A 16,155-nucleotide genomic window follows, 5' to 3' on the forward strand; every position below is an offset into this window, starting at 1 on the left:
GTACAAAGTATCTACATCCTTTCTACATCTTCTATATGTGATTTCTACATAAACTTTAAATAAAAATTCCGAAAAGTAGGCAATATATTTTTCACGATTGCGTAAAATGAATTTTTCACAGACTAAAATTCGATAAAATTTTAATAAATAGAAATATATAGAATTTGCTAATTAATTTATTAATACATTCTAATTTTGTTGCATCAAAAATTATAAATTAAAAACATTTGCGTGGAAAAATATAGCTATTTAAGAGTTTTGTAAGGTTCAAAGAATTATTTTTTGCTTATTATTTAGAGAGCCATTCCTCTCTCGAGAGATCGGAAGTGTGACCAGCGCTTATAATAAAATCATAATCATATAAGTTAGTATACATAATTAATATCCAGCCTGTTACACTATTAACTCGGGTTCTTAATTACATCGTTATCTCTCTTTGCGTTTCAATACCCTTGCAGAGGGTATTATAATTTCAGTGAAAAGTTTGAGACACCTTTTTTGTTTGCTTCCTTTTTTGTTTAAACTAGCATATTTAACCACAAAAAGTGGTTTCAAAAACCTAATCGCTAGAAAGAAGCATTAGGAGGCATATAAAAGACAACCGCAAGCAATTTTATGAACTAGTCATGGAGAACGACACGAAGGATTTGGAACGCTTGGTGGTCTTTGACTGTGATATTGGATCGGATGATGCCTGGGCCTTGGCCACGTTACTAAGGGGCGAACAGTTGTCCTTGCCCGGCGGCAGACGGTATAAGCTAGTTGCAATTACCTGTGTGCAGGGCAACACGGATGTGGAGCACGGTGCTCAAAATGCCTTGAGGATACTCAGCTTACTGGGAAGAAAAGATGTAAGTCTTCAAGTCATTGAATAAAATTTAAGTCCAAAATCCTTAATATAACAATTTTTAAATTATTTATAATGTAGCTAGTTTCAAGAGTATGCAACTTTAATGTGATAAACTAATTAAATTTGTTGTATTTAAAATATTAAAGAGTTCTCTTTAAGTGGGAATTTTACCTTTTTTTTATTAATAAGTTCTCAACCAACTTAAATAGATCCCCGTTTACAAAGGCTGTGCTAATCCCATTATTCCTCGAACGTGGCTGGACATCTCAAAGTTCCATGGCATCGATGGCTTCAAGGATGTGGGCAACAATCCGGAGGTGGATGAGCTGCAGGGACAACTCCGAAAGGAGCACGCTGTGAATGCCATGTATCGGCTGGCTTGCTCCCATCCAAAACAAGTGGACTTTATGCTCTGCGGACCACTAACTAACTTCGCCAATTGCATTAACCTCTATGGAGATGAGTTTCTGGATAAGATTGGCGGAGTGTACATCATGGGAGGAAACATCTACGGCCGAGGCAATGTGATGAAAAGTGCGGAGTTTAATTTCATGATGGATCCCGAGGCGGCGCACACATCCTTGGAGCGATTGAAGGAGCCAGCTTTAATTTTGCCCTGGGAGCCCAGCATCGATGAGAACTTTTACTTGACACTCGACTGGAGGCTCAATGTCCTGGGTACCGTGGACCATCCGTTTGTTGAGCTGCTGACCCGAGTGGAGCGAGCCATGATGGTGCCACGTGGCATCAAGAAGTGGCTCAATCCAGACGCTGTCCTCGCAGCGGCTTATCTCTTTCCAGAAGCAGTGATTGCCGAGCAGATGGAGTACCATGCCACCGTGGAACTCGCCGGAGTCCACACCCGCGGACAGATGGTACTGGACCATCTGAAAGGTCGTCGGGTGGACGCAATCCACGGGAAGAAGAGCAATGTGCGGGTCATAACGCGTCTTAATCGAGAGCCATTCAGGACCATAATATCCTGGGCGGGATTTCTTCCTCAGGCAGATATCTCGAAGCTGTGCAATCAGTAACAGCAATGTAAATCGATTCTTCTCTGAAAAATCAGTTTACTTAATAGAACTTTTAAAGAAAAAAGAATTATGTGAAGTTCACAAATAAAAACAATTAATAGTTATATTTTTTTATTACCTATCATAATATATCCCTAATGGTTTCATTGACTGTTGGGTATAAACGTATATTATATATTTAAACTCCACTGACCTATATTTATGAAACCGCACAAACTTGATTACCATGCTAATCAGGGCGTATACAGAACATACACTGTAATAACATTTTTTAAAAGAATTATATTTTATTTGTCAACAATCCAAAAAATAGATATTTCTCCAGGATTTTTAAAATTATTAAGCTGTATTGCAAAAGTGAAAGTGGTTTTACAATGGAATGAAAAATAACTTTATTTGTTCAAATGATTTGTCTTGGCACATCGGATCTTAAGCATAGGAATGTAATAAAAAACGTTTAGAATACTTTTAAGTGGCCTCATTAGAAGTCCGTTTCGGGACTTTGTGGTCTGGCAATATCCGCTGGCTGATTTTGTGTTGTTTCTCTGGTATTTGGAGAGCTGATCTCCTGATCTGGATGTTGAACCTGTGGAAGAACTGCCTGAACCTGCGGTTGAACACTCGATTGTGGTTGGGTGACCACCACGTCATCGGTATCCACGGTATCCTGTCCCCTGTCCGCCTCCTGCTTCGGAGGATTGAAGGACTTCAGGTTGCCCAGCTGGCTGCGAACATCCGACTCGGAGAGCAGATGCAGTGGCACATTGGCGGGGACAGCCAGTCTCTTCGGACTGGTGCTACCATCGTCCGGCTTGCGTCTGTCCGGTGGGAAGACCACCTGGGCATAGGTAACTCCGCTTTCGCTGGGCTCCACCACACTCTGTGCTCCACCGGAGGAGGTCGTCACCGAACTGGGATTCCTGAAGACCGCCGTCTGCGTTGGCAATTCCTGCTGGGCATCCCTGCGTTGCATTGGGGAGGAAGTGGTCGTGGTGGTCACAGGACTTCCTCCGCGAGGAGCACTTGGTGAAGTAGTTGTGTCTTCGTGGGGAATCGGTGCATACAGAGAGGGTGTGTAGTTGTTGTCCGTCACCTTGCAGTTGTACAGATTCAATCCCTTGGCAAAGATGTACACTAGAATGTCAAAGAGCACACTGGCCAGGATCAAGGAGGCAGTGAGGATGTCCAGGATATTGCCGTGCTTGGGCGTCTCTCTCAGCAAACAGCGCTCGTAGTTGGGTGCCCAATAAACGCAGGTTGTACCTAGGTTATATAAATAAAAGATTTAATTTAAGTGTAATTAAATATTTCGAATATAATTCACTTACGATCGACAATATCATAGCTGAGGTGCACTGGAACATAGGCAAAAAGTCCCACGATCATGAGTTCAAAGGCCAACGCCAAGGACTTGTCCTGTGGCAGGACAGCCCGCAAAATGATCAAGGTCTTGCCAATGGTGCCCACTCCCATAAGAAAGGCCACCGAGATGCTCATGATCTGGAAGATGATGATGGCCGACTGGCAGCTTCCCGAACTGCAGGCTCCTGCGGTTGCCCTCATCTGACCGGTGGAATTGAAGGACTGATCGCCACTGCAACTGCAGCCCTCGAATAACTCGAAGCTATTGATGGTGGTCTGCTTGGAGCAACCTGCATAGCAGGGGGAGAAGTATGTAACTGCGCTGTTTTCCGGACAAACGGGCATGAAGGCGGTGGGAGTGCACAGACATTGGCTGGAGCAATAGGGCTGCTTCAACTTGCCACCTTCCACTCCCGCAATTGCACCCACATCGCACTTGATGAAGATCAGGGCCACGAAAATGGCCACCAGATGGATGCTCAATGCTATGTTGATTCCGGTGATTTTCCTGGCAGAAAGCTGCGCCTTCGAGATGACCAAACCACTGACAAGCATTCCAACTGCCATTACTGGAGGCTTGAGGAAGTAGGAAACAAAAGCGGATCTCCACTCCGCCGCCAATCCATCCTGTTCGTTGTAGGGCAGAAAGAACCTGCTCTGCAGGTAGCTCTCCTCCAGGAGGTTATAGTTAACCAAGGCACTCTGCACACACATGATGCTCAGCAGGTTGACCATGAGCAGTCGGTTGTTGAAGAGCCGCTTCAGCGATGGCCAGAAATCGGAGTCATCCAGGTAAGTGGAGAACTGGCTACCAAAGGTACGCATATTCGACTGCTCGATGATCCTCTGGGCAGCCTGGTGGATAACCGTCTTGGGGAGGCGTTTGGGAAACAGTCCCAGCAGCACGGCTCCCACGAAAATGAAGGGAGCCAGTATCACCCAGCCGAGCCACCAGCCCACGTTGGTCAGTCCTACACCGAGCACCAAAAAGGATCCCGCCTGCTGGCCAAACACGCGGGCAGCCAATATGGCAGCTATTACCGCTGGGCTGTCCTGCGAGAGGGAGTTGTCGTCGATGTAGCTGACTCCCAGGGTGTAGTAGGCCAGGCTGCCCATTCCCAGGGCCAGCTGAAGGACGAAGAGCATGGCCAAGGTGAGGCTGCTGCTCTGCGATTCGGTCAGCGTGAGCCTCTGGAACTGCGCCAGCGATGTGGCACATAGATTGGCGTCCAGCAGGGCATCCTTCGCCTTGCTCCCCTCGGCACTGAAATAATTAGTTGGATATTAGAATAGGTAGTCTTAAAGAGAAGTTAAAGAGGAGAAGTTAAAGGTTCGCAGAATTAAAGTTATCGCTACAATGTTTTGTACGTAAAGTTACCTTCAAATTGTAAAACACATTGCATATTGCATAGTCACAATACCAGAACTCTTTAAAATTGTTTTTACAGAATCTAGTTCATTAATGGGTTATCCAAAAATGAATTAATTTATAAAAGAAAACTATAAAAACACATGCTAGAATAAATCGCTCCTTTTAAAGTCAGCTAATATAGTCTTTATATAGCATATTTCTCGATTCGTTAATTATTATAATTCATTCATTGTTAAATTAATAATATTTTTTAAGAACAACAGTATTTATTTAAATGCTAGTTAATAGATATGTTTTCTCCTGTTCTATTTTTATTTTACTCATTTCCTCAGTTGTGAAATTCATTCATCCCTCGCTTCTTTGTCCTTTTCGTTATGTAAGTTGCAATGTAATAGTTACTCACAAGTTAATAATGGATGGAATCACGGAAACCACGCAGGTGACCGCCTGCAGCATCAGAGTTCCCACCAACCACTTGATGGGATGAAAGACGTCCGCCCAGTAGGCAAAAGCCAGTGCAAAAACAGCTTGGAACAATCCACTGGCCACCAGCAGCCAATCTGTGGGGTTTAAAATAGAGAATGTATAAATAAAGCACTCGGGTGTTTAGAAATTGCGTTGGTGAGTCCCTGGTTGCCTTATCTAACCCATTCACAGACGGAGATATGACGTATGAGTAACGAGACAGTGGACAGTATATTTTCTATATCTAAAGTCAAACTTCAATTGAGGGAAAGCCACTTTCGCTGAGAGAGAATTTTACTTTGTCGCTTCCGAGGCAGCTGAACAAAAGTTTTTGCTCTGATTACGCATTTCTCCTCGTACTTTTAACGATGACGAATATGTATTACCCGCCCTATAAAAATACAATCAATTTTATAAAGGTAAACTTGAGTAGATCGAAAAAAAGGTACCTCGCAGATTGTAGTAATAACTTTGTAAAAAAGAAATACTATGTACTATTGTACTTCTTAATATGTAAATACGCTTTAAATTTATTATGGATATTATTTATTTTTACCCATAAGTTCTATACCGTTTAATTAATATTGTAACTGCTTTAGAGAGTAAATAAATTTGTTAAAGAGTCAAAACAAATATTCCATTTCGACCTGGGGAAACAGGTCTACAATAAAAGACAGCTCCCCCGACCCCAACACACTGGCAATCGTCAACAATATCGCAAAACTGATAACCGAACAGAAATCTCCACGTAGAACCGGGCCAACACCTCAATTATCTTTCCCACCGTAATGTTAGCATTTTTCCCGTTTTTGCGATAATGTGGCGATGTGGCTTACTCACCCACTAGCAATGGACTGTAGCCGAACTGAAAGGCGGCCTGTTTGGCCGAAACGCGGAAGTAGGACTCGCAGGCTCCCTGGAAGGTTCCCGAGATGGCCAAAACCAGGACGAAGGTGCGAAGTCTGGCGAACTTCTGGCATCCTGGACCGCGACACCAGCCCAATCCTTTGATGCCGCAATCGACGCTGTCTGATTGGGTTGGAAAAAACATTCTCAATAGATTATACGAAATCGGTTAGCTTTTTGGGTCACCCACCATCGGGTATATTGTTGGCATTGACCGCGATCTGCGATAAATCGGAGTTGCGCGTATTCTGCGCCATATTCGTATTCGATTTCGGATTCGGTTCTATTCACTTCACTCCACCTCACTCGCTCGTTGTATTTGGTTATTGATTACTATAGTTAGTGGCCCTGGACCGATGGCATCTTAGCCGCGTTAAGACCGCACTAACGTCTATTCGAAAAAGGGGTACGAGAGCTAACTGAGGAGCTCCACCTGGCTAGAACCCATGCCCTCTCTTTTTATTTGATAAGCCATTTCCTATCTTATCATCGCTGGGTTTTTGTTTTTCTTATTAATTGCAACTTTATTGCCGCCGCTTACGCATGCTTTTGGTTCGGGGGCAACATGTTGGGGCAACAAGTGTCTAAACATTGCCAGCAAAGTAAGATCGTAATTATCAGAATCTAACTTGAAATAAAATGGCTGATAAAATCTAGAAAAGTCCCTGTTGCTCAGAATTTCGGTTTAAAACTTCAAACAAATTAATTAAATTATGAAAATATTATTTTAAGCATGAAATTAATTGCTTAAGAGAGTTAGTTAAACTATTAAATAGTATGATTTAATATTATTATTTAATCATTTAAAAATATATTATTTAATTGAATGTATTATTTCACATACCAATTAAATAATATTTTTTAATGTTAATTAAGTGTTGTTAATTTTAATAACAAAAATGTAAACAAAATTGCTTGTAAGCAAGTCTAGTAAAGCAAACAAGCAACCCTGAATTTTTATTCACTTTAAAGTCATCACAACATATAAAGGTTTTAAAATAAAAAGAATTTTATCAAGTTAACAGAAATATTCAAAATGTTTGCCGTATGTCTTGTAATGTTTATTAACTTTTCCATAGTGACTGCAAAAGTAACAAGTTCACCTCCGGTGCTGATTTGGGGAGTTGATACGTAAGTAATTAACAACATTGTTAAATATAATATTTATAAAAAATATATTCGCAGTCCTAAGGCCACAAGCATTTTTCGCCCTGTAACAAACTCACAGTTCTCTAAAATGATAAAAAATATGCAAAAGGACAATATGATAGTAGTTTATTTAGCCTCTGAGGTAAATAGTTTCATATATTTTTATAATGGGTTTTAAACACATACCAATTTGTTAATTTAGCTGGCCGCCAAGGATATAAACTGTGATGTCTGCTTTCCATATTTGAGCAAGATTCATCCCATGAATTTCTACACTCAAGTGGAAGAGCCTTTAAAGGCGATAAGGCGGGTCAGCAGAGCAACCGAAGAGATTGTCTATCACAACCCTATAATCTCGGATATCAGAAAGCTGGAACTGGAAATGGAGCTGCCTTGCAATAAGGGGCAGATACACGCCTTCAACTTCAACGATCGTAATGTGCTTGCTCATGGTTAGTTAATCTAATTATTAAAATATTCAATTGACAGAATTTAATTTATTTATAAATTGCATTGAATACAACACTGTTACCCAGAAAATATACATCAGGTTATAAAGTTTATAAAGAACAAATAATTTACTAAATTTTAAGAACTTGGAGAAATGTCATTAAAAAAACATTTTTGAAACTTAATTTCTTAATACTTTCATACTTTCCGTGCGGTTTAATGAATTCAACTTAAACATTATTTGCCAATTCATAGCAAATAACACGCTTCAAAAAGATATTCAGAGCACATTGAAATTAAAATAGTTTAATGCGACTTATTTTTATTAACTTAATTTAAAGGAGTGTTAGAACTTTGACAATTTTAAATATTTGATTACTTTAATTGCTAACTTAAATAGCTAGTTTGAACTAATATTTATTTATATGAATTATATTATTTAAGACGCTGCCATGGCGGTGGCCACTTACCAGTTCAGCGACTGTCCGGTGGTGCATGTGTACACCGCTTACACGGAGGAGGACCGCTCCTACCAGCGTCGGAAGGCGTACAAAACCCGTCCTGTGCCCATTCAAATGGATCCATCGAAGGGCATCGATACGGATAGTTCAGGGCCCTCCTTTAATCAGAGCCTAGGAGAGCCAGAGTTCACGTACAACATGGTTGATAATATCACCGTTTTGAGGCACAATATGGTCATCGTGGCCTTCAAGAGCATCCTGATGGCCACGAGGATCGGGAAAGGAGTGCAGGTGCCCTACAACCGGACGCAAGTGTTCCTTACCGAGGGAGAAGGGGAGGTGCAGGTGGGTCTGCTGAATGGCAGGGACATCAAGCGGGGCATTGTTGTGGTCATGACCACGAACCTCAGTCCCTTAATCCTGGAGTTGGTGCCCTCGCTCGGCAACTGGTACCTCACCCGCATCATCTTCGGTGGCAATAAGACCTTCTATCCCCGCGATCGCATCTTCTTCGGGTTCGACTTCAGCCTTTGCTGCTCGGACATCACCGTCTTTGCCAGCGACACAGCGCGGTTGTCCTTCTTCGACTTTCACCTGGACATCCTTTACCTAGGTAAGTTCTTTTCTGATTAGAAATAAAAAAGCTTTGGAAATTAGATGAGCCAGCAGATCGCTTCATCTGTTGATTTGTTAACTACTATTAAAGTATCTAAGATAAATGTGCATGATATTTTATAAAACAAAACAAATATTTGTAGACTTGAAATATCTATTTAAAAAATTAATACACCTTTTAATCAATATATATTTTCCTCGCAAATCCTTCTTAAATCAAGCAACAATAAGTTTTTGAACAGTTCTCCATATAATCTTAGTCAATTTTACAAACGATAATCTAGACCAACTATTTAATACTGGTTTTTGATTTTAAGTTCATCAAATAATTTGACAAAGAACTAATTTGTTGTCATATTTTTTGCAAGTTCAAAACTACGTTTTGTCCATAATATCTCAATTATTTTTTACGTTTAACTTTTTATGTAATTATTTTGATGACTTTATATCGTCTCTAAACGAATCATTTCCGGTTAAGAACATGTTGTATACTTTTTTTATGTCGTTGGCCTACCTTGTCAATTACGAATAATAAAAAAAAGTGTAAAATAAATAAAATATACAACAAAAAAGATAAAATTTAAAATTATTTTATTTAATCTTCTAGATAAGGACAATGGCATGGACTCGAACTACGAGGTGAAGCCCTGCTGGAGCTGCTCCGTAGTGCTGACGCCGGCCCTCTCGCAGACCATATTCGTGATGCTGATAATCGTGTCCATACTCTGCATCGGCATGGCGATGATCCTTTCGATCGGCCAGAACAGGATCATGCTGAACGCCAACGATCCCGAGCTGCACGTCAAGACGGACACGTAGAGGAGGCGCAACTGTGGTGGCGACCCTCGCCCACGCTCTTTGATGCACATGCGGCATAGTCTACACATTCTGCTAATTCACTTGCTTACAATTCTAATCGCGTGGGGTCGCGGATGGGGACGGCATGGGGGTTACAGATCGTAATAATAATGTCATTGTCGCGTTCTTTTATTGTCTGTTTTGTATTGTCATTGCGATTCCGCCTGAACTCTCCACTGAGCCACAGAGCCACTCTGCTCTCCACGGAGGGGAAAACAAAGGTTTCCGATAAGCCAAAGGTTTCCCGAGATACCGCACTACTCGTACATGTCAAAAAAGGTGATTTGCGGACGATGAGAGAACCGATTGTTCCCTCCTTCGGCTTTATGGACTGATAAAGCTTTATCAGGCTTCGATTTCCAACGAGCGGCGGACACGGCGGCCCGCCTGGGAATTTTTAAATTCCGTTTCTCAGTTTTACTCGCGCCACGATTCGGTTCGGATCGGCCATCACTATCTCCGCCCACTCACCTCCGCGCTGCATCGTCGCCAGTTCCTCGCGAAAGGAGCGCGAACAAGCGGCCATTTAATTAATCGCATAAGTGCCGATTAGATTGCACCGTAAACTAGACGAGCGTGACCACAGTTTTGACCACTATTGATAATATGCGCACTATATAGCCTCCTCTTCACTCGACTCGGAAAACGTACGTACCATACACCTGTCTGGTAATCTAATTGCTGGCGATACCGAGGCGGCATTCGTCGTTCGACATTGGGGTAGCCATTTCCGCGCAAAACACCTGTGGAGAACACTTTGCAAGTGTCCTCCGTGGAGAGTCTTCCTGAGTTTCGAAATTTAATTAATTCTTATTATAAATCGTACTTTCCCGACAGTTCTTTGATAAGTGTCCTTGTTGGTGATTTAATTTAATGTTTAGATCGAGTGTTTCAAAATATTTAATATCAATCAAACAAATTTTGCATATATTTTAAAGGTTTAGTTTAACGGCTATATTTCATAATTATTTAGCAAGACTTATAGGAATATCCCCAGAAATATTAAAAAATATATTTTATTAAAACAAAGTGCAAACTTCAATAAAGAAAAGACTGTGTAATAAAAAAAAATGTTAATGAAATTTTATGTACTATTTATTGATTGATAAAAACAATTTTTTATTGCCTTGTAATTAATTTATTTTTGCATAACTTTAAAGTAATAAATTTGGATAAAATTGTATAGCTGCTTTTTTGGTGTGCTTTTCAACCATGACAAACTAGGCAGTTACAACGTGAACGTTTTTTTACTAATCAATCACTTCAACATTTCAAATCAAAACGTCGGTAAGCCTTCTGTACCAAAAACATTTGTTGTTGGCCAATAAAAAAGCCATGAAATTGTCTGAGTCACATAAAAGAACTTTTTTTATTCAATAACGTGATAAGCAAGGAATTACATTGCGGAACTTGAATTCTACCTAATTTGTTGTCTAGCGTTTTCAGTTCATTCAACTGATTTCAGTTAATGGTTAATGGTTTTTGGTTCAAATAACAACAAAAGACCGTAATTATGATTGATAATGCCCAAGAATATCAAGACTTAAACGTGCGTTGCCTTAATAGCGCCCTAAAATACTAACTATACTTTTTTTAGGGGAACGTTATTAGCAAATTATTGGATTGATAACAAATAAACGTTGCACAACTTTTTTGGGAGCAATTAATTGAATTAATTTGGCAGGTGGTGTGATTAGTAAAGAAGAGATGTCTTAGTGGTCATCGTTATGCGGTAAATATTGCTGTTTATAAACGCAGCGCCCACCATATAGATATCGCTTATTTGGCAAAGGAATACCGGTTTATCTAATCGCCTCAACCTAGACCCAATGTGATCTTGAGTAGCCCCTATTATCGACTCCTAATCAATTCCGCGTATTTCCCTATCGACAACTTTTATAAGCCCTAAACGATATTTGAAAATTCTAAGATCCCGAGAGTCATGATTACCAGAATGATTTTCAGTTAACGGAGAGCGTGGCGAAATATACGAAATCTAACTTTGAAAATGTGAAATCCCTTTATCGAGAATTCTAAATGCATCATGACTTACAAGGTTTCACTTGATGTGTCCCTTGCAGATAACTTTCAACCATTTAACTGTCTACCAAGAAGCCGGGTTGGGGATCTTATCTCTGGAAATCGATGGTTGTTTGAAGTCGACAGATAAGACAATAGCATCCCGCAGTCGCCGGCGTTACGGAACCGAAAATGGCGGAAGTGAAGCGTCGGGGGTCGAACACCCCACCCGGGCACTACTTGTGCGGCATGGCCAACTGGCACCCCGCTTGGCTGCAGAAGTACGCCACCACCAACATGTTCATGGCCGTCTACGGACTCCTCGGCACCATCCAGGCCATGTCCTACATGTACTTAATCGTCACGCTCACTACGCTGGAAAAGCGCTTCAAGATTCCCAGCCAAACAACAGGTACTACATTAATTGGTTTCTTCTATTACTTAAATAATGAAAGTACCTACTACATTTTATACAACAATAAATATTTTTTTGAAAACAAGTATATCTAGATTTAAATAACTATTAATTGAAAAGATTTACAATTTATTTCGAGCAATAATAGAAATTATAACAATTTTTTTAAATAACTGTTTTTAATTTTTAAAAGTGAAAAAGATTAAGATACCTCCAAAAAAAAAATGTTATTGAAGTTTTTTTAATGTTTTTAACATAATGTTTCGCAATTCATGGTAGAACACTCTTCCTTAAACATTCTTTGTTCAGCTTTTCAATTTCTTTTTAATATATGTTAAATATATTTTGTAATCTGATTTTTAATTTCCTTAAACATTCTTTTTTCAGGCATTATCCTAAGCGGTAATGAAATCTCGCAGATCATGTTGTCCCTCATCCTTTCCTATATCGGTGGTCAGCGCAACCGACCCCGATGGATCGCCTGGGGTATCGTCTTCTGTGGACTGTCCTGCTTTATTCTCATCCTGCCGCATTTTATCTACGGAGCTGGTCACGAAGTCCTTCAGTTCACCAAGGAGTACCAGGAGAGCTTTCTGAATGGCACTTATGATGCGGGACAGCCCTTGTTGGTGAGTTGCCTGGTCTATACCCTATATCTAAATGTGTATCAATTACCCCTCTAAATTATCCTTATTCCCGCAGAACATCAGCTCTTCCCAGTCTGAGCGACTTTGTGGAGTGGGCAAAAGCGAGGATGATTGCGACGATCTCTTCTCCTACGTGCCACTGGTGCTCATCTTCCTCTCGCAACTCGTTTTGGGAGTGGGCAACACATTGTACTTCTCTTTGGGACAGACCTACCTCGACGACAACGCCAAGAGGACGAACACTCCTTTGATGCTGGCGGTGGCCATGGCCCTCCGGATGATTGGTCCTGTCGTTGGATTCTTTTTCGGTATGTTTAAAGCAAGTTCACGTGCAATTTATCGAACGCAGAAGAGGCAGATCACAATTGTATCTGGGATATCGATTGAATTTAACTTATAGATCAAAGGTTAACGAATTGAGTTTGAAGATATATCTGTGATACCCCGGTAAATACAAAATTAGCAATCTCTTAAAATTTTTAAAAACACATGTTCTTTAATCGACAATGGCACAGCAGTAACATACAGACCTGCCTTCAAGTTGAGAATTATTCACATATCCAAAAGCAATTAAATATCCAGGTTGTCTCAATTTTAACGATTTTATTGTACCAGTGCACTAAATTGTTTTAAAATGAATTGTTTTTTTTTGAACCAGCAAGGAATTGAGTTTTTTCCCAACCTTTGTTCTGCAAAACACAGCAACTTTTTTTTTGAAGACATTCACTTAATAACTCAATTTATTTTGCACCTCAGGTTACCTGTCGCTGAACACCTTCATTGATCCGAGCAAGACTCCGTTGATCGACAGCAAGGACCCCCGCTGGCTGGGAGCCTGGTGGCTTGGTTGGGTGATCCTGGGAACCCTTATGTGCCTGTTCTCAGGTCTCATCGGACTGTTCCCCAAGCAGCTGCCCAAGATCAATGACCCAGCGAAGACCAACTCCCATTTGCCTTTGGCCCTTCGTCAGACGAAGGAGGAGCTCAAGCGGGAGGAGAACCTGTCGTTGAGCAGCCGCTTCTCCTCGAATGCGGCCCTGGATAATATTGGAGCGGCTGCGGGTGCCAATGTGGATCTGCCCAAGCTGAAGGACTTCCCGAAGGCCCTCATGGGTTTGCTGCGCAACAAGTTGCTGATCTTCAACATCCTCTCTGGGGTATTCTACATCTTGGGAGCCTCCGGCTTCATGACCTTCCTCACCAAATACATGGAAGTGCAGTTCCACAAGGATCCCCAAAGTGCTACCATTGTGAGTTTAATAAATTGACTTTAACTTATGCAGTTTAGGGAATTCAATTTAGCAGGCTAAATGGAAATGACTACTTCTGATTAATTACAAACGCTACTATCTTTGATTTCTTCTAAGTAATAACCCATTGTTTATTTAGGTCGTTGGTCCCATCTCCATTCTGGGCATGGTCGTGGGTCTGATTGGCTCCGGTCTCGTGCTGTCCAAGAAGAAGCCCCACGTGAGCAAGGTGCTCATGTGGAACGTGCTGGTTGGCGGGGTCTCCGTCTTGGGGCCAATCTCCTATGCCTTCCTCTACTGCCCGGACACCTTCTCCATGGCTCATGTGGGACAGTAAGTATAAAATAAACATTAAAGATTTCCTATTTAATTTTCATTAAAAAAATATTAAGAAACTATCAAAAAAATTGTCCCTTTTAAACTAGACATCATGGGTTATAAAACTATAAAAAAAAAAGGGAAAATCTATTTTTATATATTTTTACATAATTTAATTTTAAAATCTACTAGCTCAATATCTGGTCCAAAATGAAAGTTGTTCTCTATTCTTTGGCTTACCGTAAAATAAAAATATATATATGCGATACTCCTATTCTAATCCTAGACTAAACCTGACGAGCTCCTGCAACCTGAACTGCTCCTGCGAAGGGATCAGTTACACGCCCGTTTGCCACGAGCCCACGGCCATGACCTTCTTCTCGGCCTGCCACGCGGGATGCCGTGGGTACAACGCCACCTCCAAGTTGTACGAGGACTGCAGTTGTGTGGCCAATGGAACCGGCTCACCCAGTGCGGTCCAAAAGTTCCTCAAGCTACTGGAACCCACGCCGCAACCGGAACTAGACGACACCACTTACTTCACCGATTACCTGTCCGAAGTGCCACTGCTCAACGACGAAGGGGACTTCGAGGAGAAGCTGCTGTCCAGGACCAGGAGATCCACTCCCGATTCGGTGCTCCGGCCGGGAATCTGTACGCAGAACTGCATGTGGAGCTTCTGGGCCTTCTCCATCACATCGATGATCGTCAGCTGGTTCGGTTCTTCCGGACGCGTGGGCAACATCCTGGTCAACTATCGAGCCGTCGCCCGCGAAGATAAGTCCTTCGCCCAGGGTCTGGCTTTAATGATGATCAGCTTGTTCGCCCTCATCCCGGGTCCCATTATCTTCGGCCGTCTTATCGACTCCACGTGCTTGGTGTGGACGAAGACCTGCAATGGCAATGGCAACTGCCAGTTGTACGACCAAACCCGCTTCCGCTACTCCACCAACTTTTTGTCCTGCAGTAAGTTCTAATCTCCAAGATTTTTTTCATTATACGATAAAATTAAAATAATCATATTTAACCACTTGCTAGCTGGCTAAGTAAAATGATCCTATTCGAAGCGAAATTAATATCCTAATATTTAATTCTTTCGTTTTTTAAAATTGTTAAGGTTTTTGTTACTTTGATGCAGCCTGGATTTTAATTTGCTGAAACCGATTTGATATTGTGGACTTAACTTACTTTTACTGCAGTATGTTTTTGCTAGTATCCTTATTGGTTTGACTTCAAGTTGGGATACATTTGAAAGTATAACATGCACTAAATGCCGTATTGTAAAGTTGTTGTAAATGACGATTTTTAAACTCGCTAAACTTTTACTTATTATTTAGTTATAAATACAATTTATAAACATTTTTATAATATTCTTCTAAAACTCTACTTTTTCTATCATTTCAGTGCTGACCCTTGTGGGAATGTTCTTCGACTACCTCGTCTGGTACTACGGAAGGACGCTGGACATTTATGGCGACAAGGAGGCCAAGGAAGAGGAGCGTGCCAACAGAAGGGATAAACCCATAACTCCACTCCTTGCCAGGAAATCCGACCAGGAGGAATACTAAAGAGGAAACCCATCCGTGATACTCGATTATAAGGAGTAGATTCGTATAATACACACAAGTTCCGAGTATTCAATAAGTTTTGGGAAAGAAAAGAGGATCTGGCGAATCCAAGAATCCACAGCCATATGTACAAACTTTCCGTTCTTTGATAGGATATGCGTTTTGTAATTTCCAATGTGTTGTTTCAGTGTACAATTGTTATTTACTTGTATTATGCGCTAAGATCAATTACCATGTACCATGCTTAGTTTAATAAAAAAAACTAAAAGAATTTATTTGTACGTATGTATATAAATAAACATTTTTAACTAAAATATGCTTTCCACTCAAATATTACTCCCGTAAGTTTTTTCAAATCCTTAGAAGGTATTATAGAAAGGAAACTCGTTGTTTGGTTCTTTTAGTCTTCTTCTTTT

General features: G+C 40.9%; 4 protein-coding genes across 4 annotated transcripts; 3 read left to right on the forward strand and 1 right to left on the reverse strand.

Moving 5' to 3' along the window:
- Positions 1-304: 304 nt before the first annotated feature.
- On the forward strand, positions 305-2,349 carry LOC108094518 (pyrimidine-specific ribonucleoside hydrolase RihA). Its single transcript, XM_017195120.2, has 2 exons — positions 305-851; positions 1,060-2,349. The coding sequence occupies exons 1-2, from the start codon at positions 627-629 to the stop codon at positions 1,882-1,884; spliced, it is 1,050 nt and encodes a 349-aa protein (XP_017050609.2). The 5' UTR covers positions 305-626; the 3' UTR covers positions 1,885-2,349.
- Positions 2,252-6,393, reverse strand: LOC108094517 (solute carrier organic anion transporter family member 1A1). The gene is made up of 5 exons (XM_017195118.2): positions 6,180-6,393; positions 5,924-6,112; positions 5,022-5,178; positions 3,213-4,510; positions 2,252-3,147 (listed from the first exon to the last, which is right to left on the reverse strand). Exons 1-5 carry the CDS (start codon positions 6,244-6,246, stop codon positions 2,366-2,368), a joined length of 2,493 nt encoding a protein of 830 aa, XP_017050607.1. The 5' UTR covers positions 6,247-6,393; the 3' UTR covers positions 2,252-2,365.
- Positions 6,394-6,994: 601 nt separating this feature from the next.
- LOC108094516 lies at positions 6,995-9,654 on the forward strand. Its single transcript, XM_017195117.2, has 5 exons — positions 6,995-7,120; positions 7,175-7,280; positions 7,341-7,590; positions 8,033-8,662; positions 9,272-9,654. The coding sequence occupies exons 1-5, from the start codon at positions 7,026-7,028 to the stop codon at positions 9,481-9,483; spliced, it is 1,293 nt and encodes a 430-aa protein (XP_017050606.2). The 5' UTR covers positions 6,995-7,025; the 3' UTR covers positions 9,484-9,654.
- A 269-nt stretch (positions 9,655-9,923) lies between these two features.
- On the forward strand, positions 9,924-16,070 carry LOC108094515 (solute carrier organic anion transporter family member 74D). Its single transcript, XM_017195116.2, has 8 exons — positions 9,924-10,169; positions 11,604-11,953; positions 12,344-12,585; positions 12,659-12,911; positions 13,360-13,853; positions 13,993-14,186; positions 14,458-15,137; positions 15,576-16,070. Exons 2-8 carry the CDS (start codon positions 11,734-11,736, stop codon positions 15,737-15,739), a joined length of 2,247 nt encoding a protein of 748 aa, XP_017050605.1. The 5' UTR covers positions 9,924-10,169; positions 11,604-11,733; the 3' UTR covers positions 15,740-16,070.
- The last annotated feature ends 85 nt before the right edge of the window (positions 16,071-16,155 follow it).

Source organism: Drosophila ficusphila, unplaced genomic scaffold (assembly GCF_018152265.1).
Source record: "Drosophila ficusphila isolate 14025-0441.05 unplaced genomic scaffold, ASM1815226v1 contig_607, whole genome shotgun sequence".
Lineage (NCBI taxonomy): Eukaryota > Metazoa > Arthropoda > Insecta > Diptera > Drosophilidae > Drosophila > Drosophila ficusphila.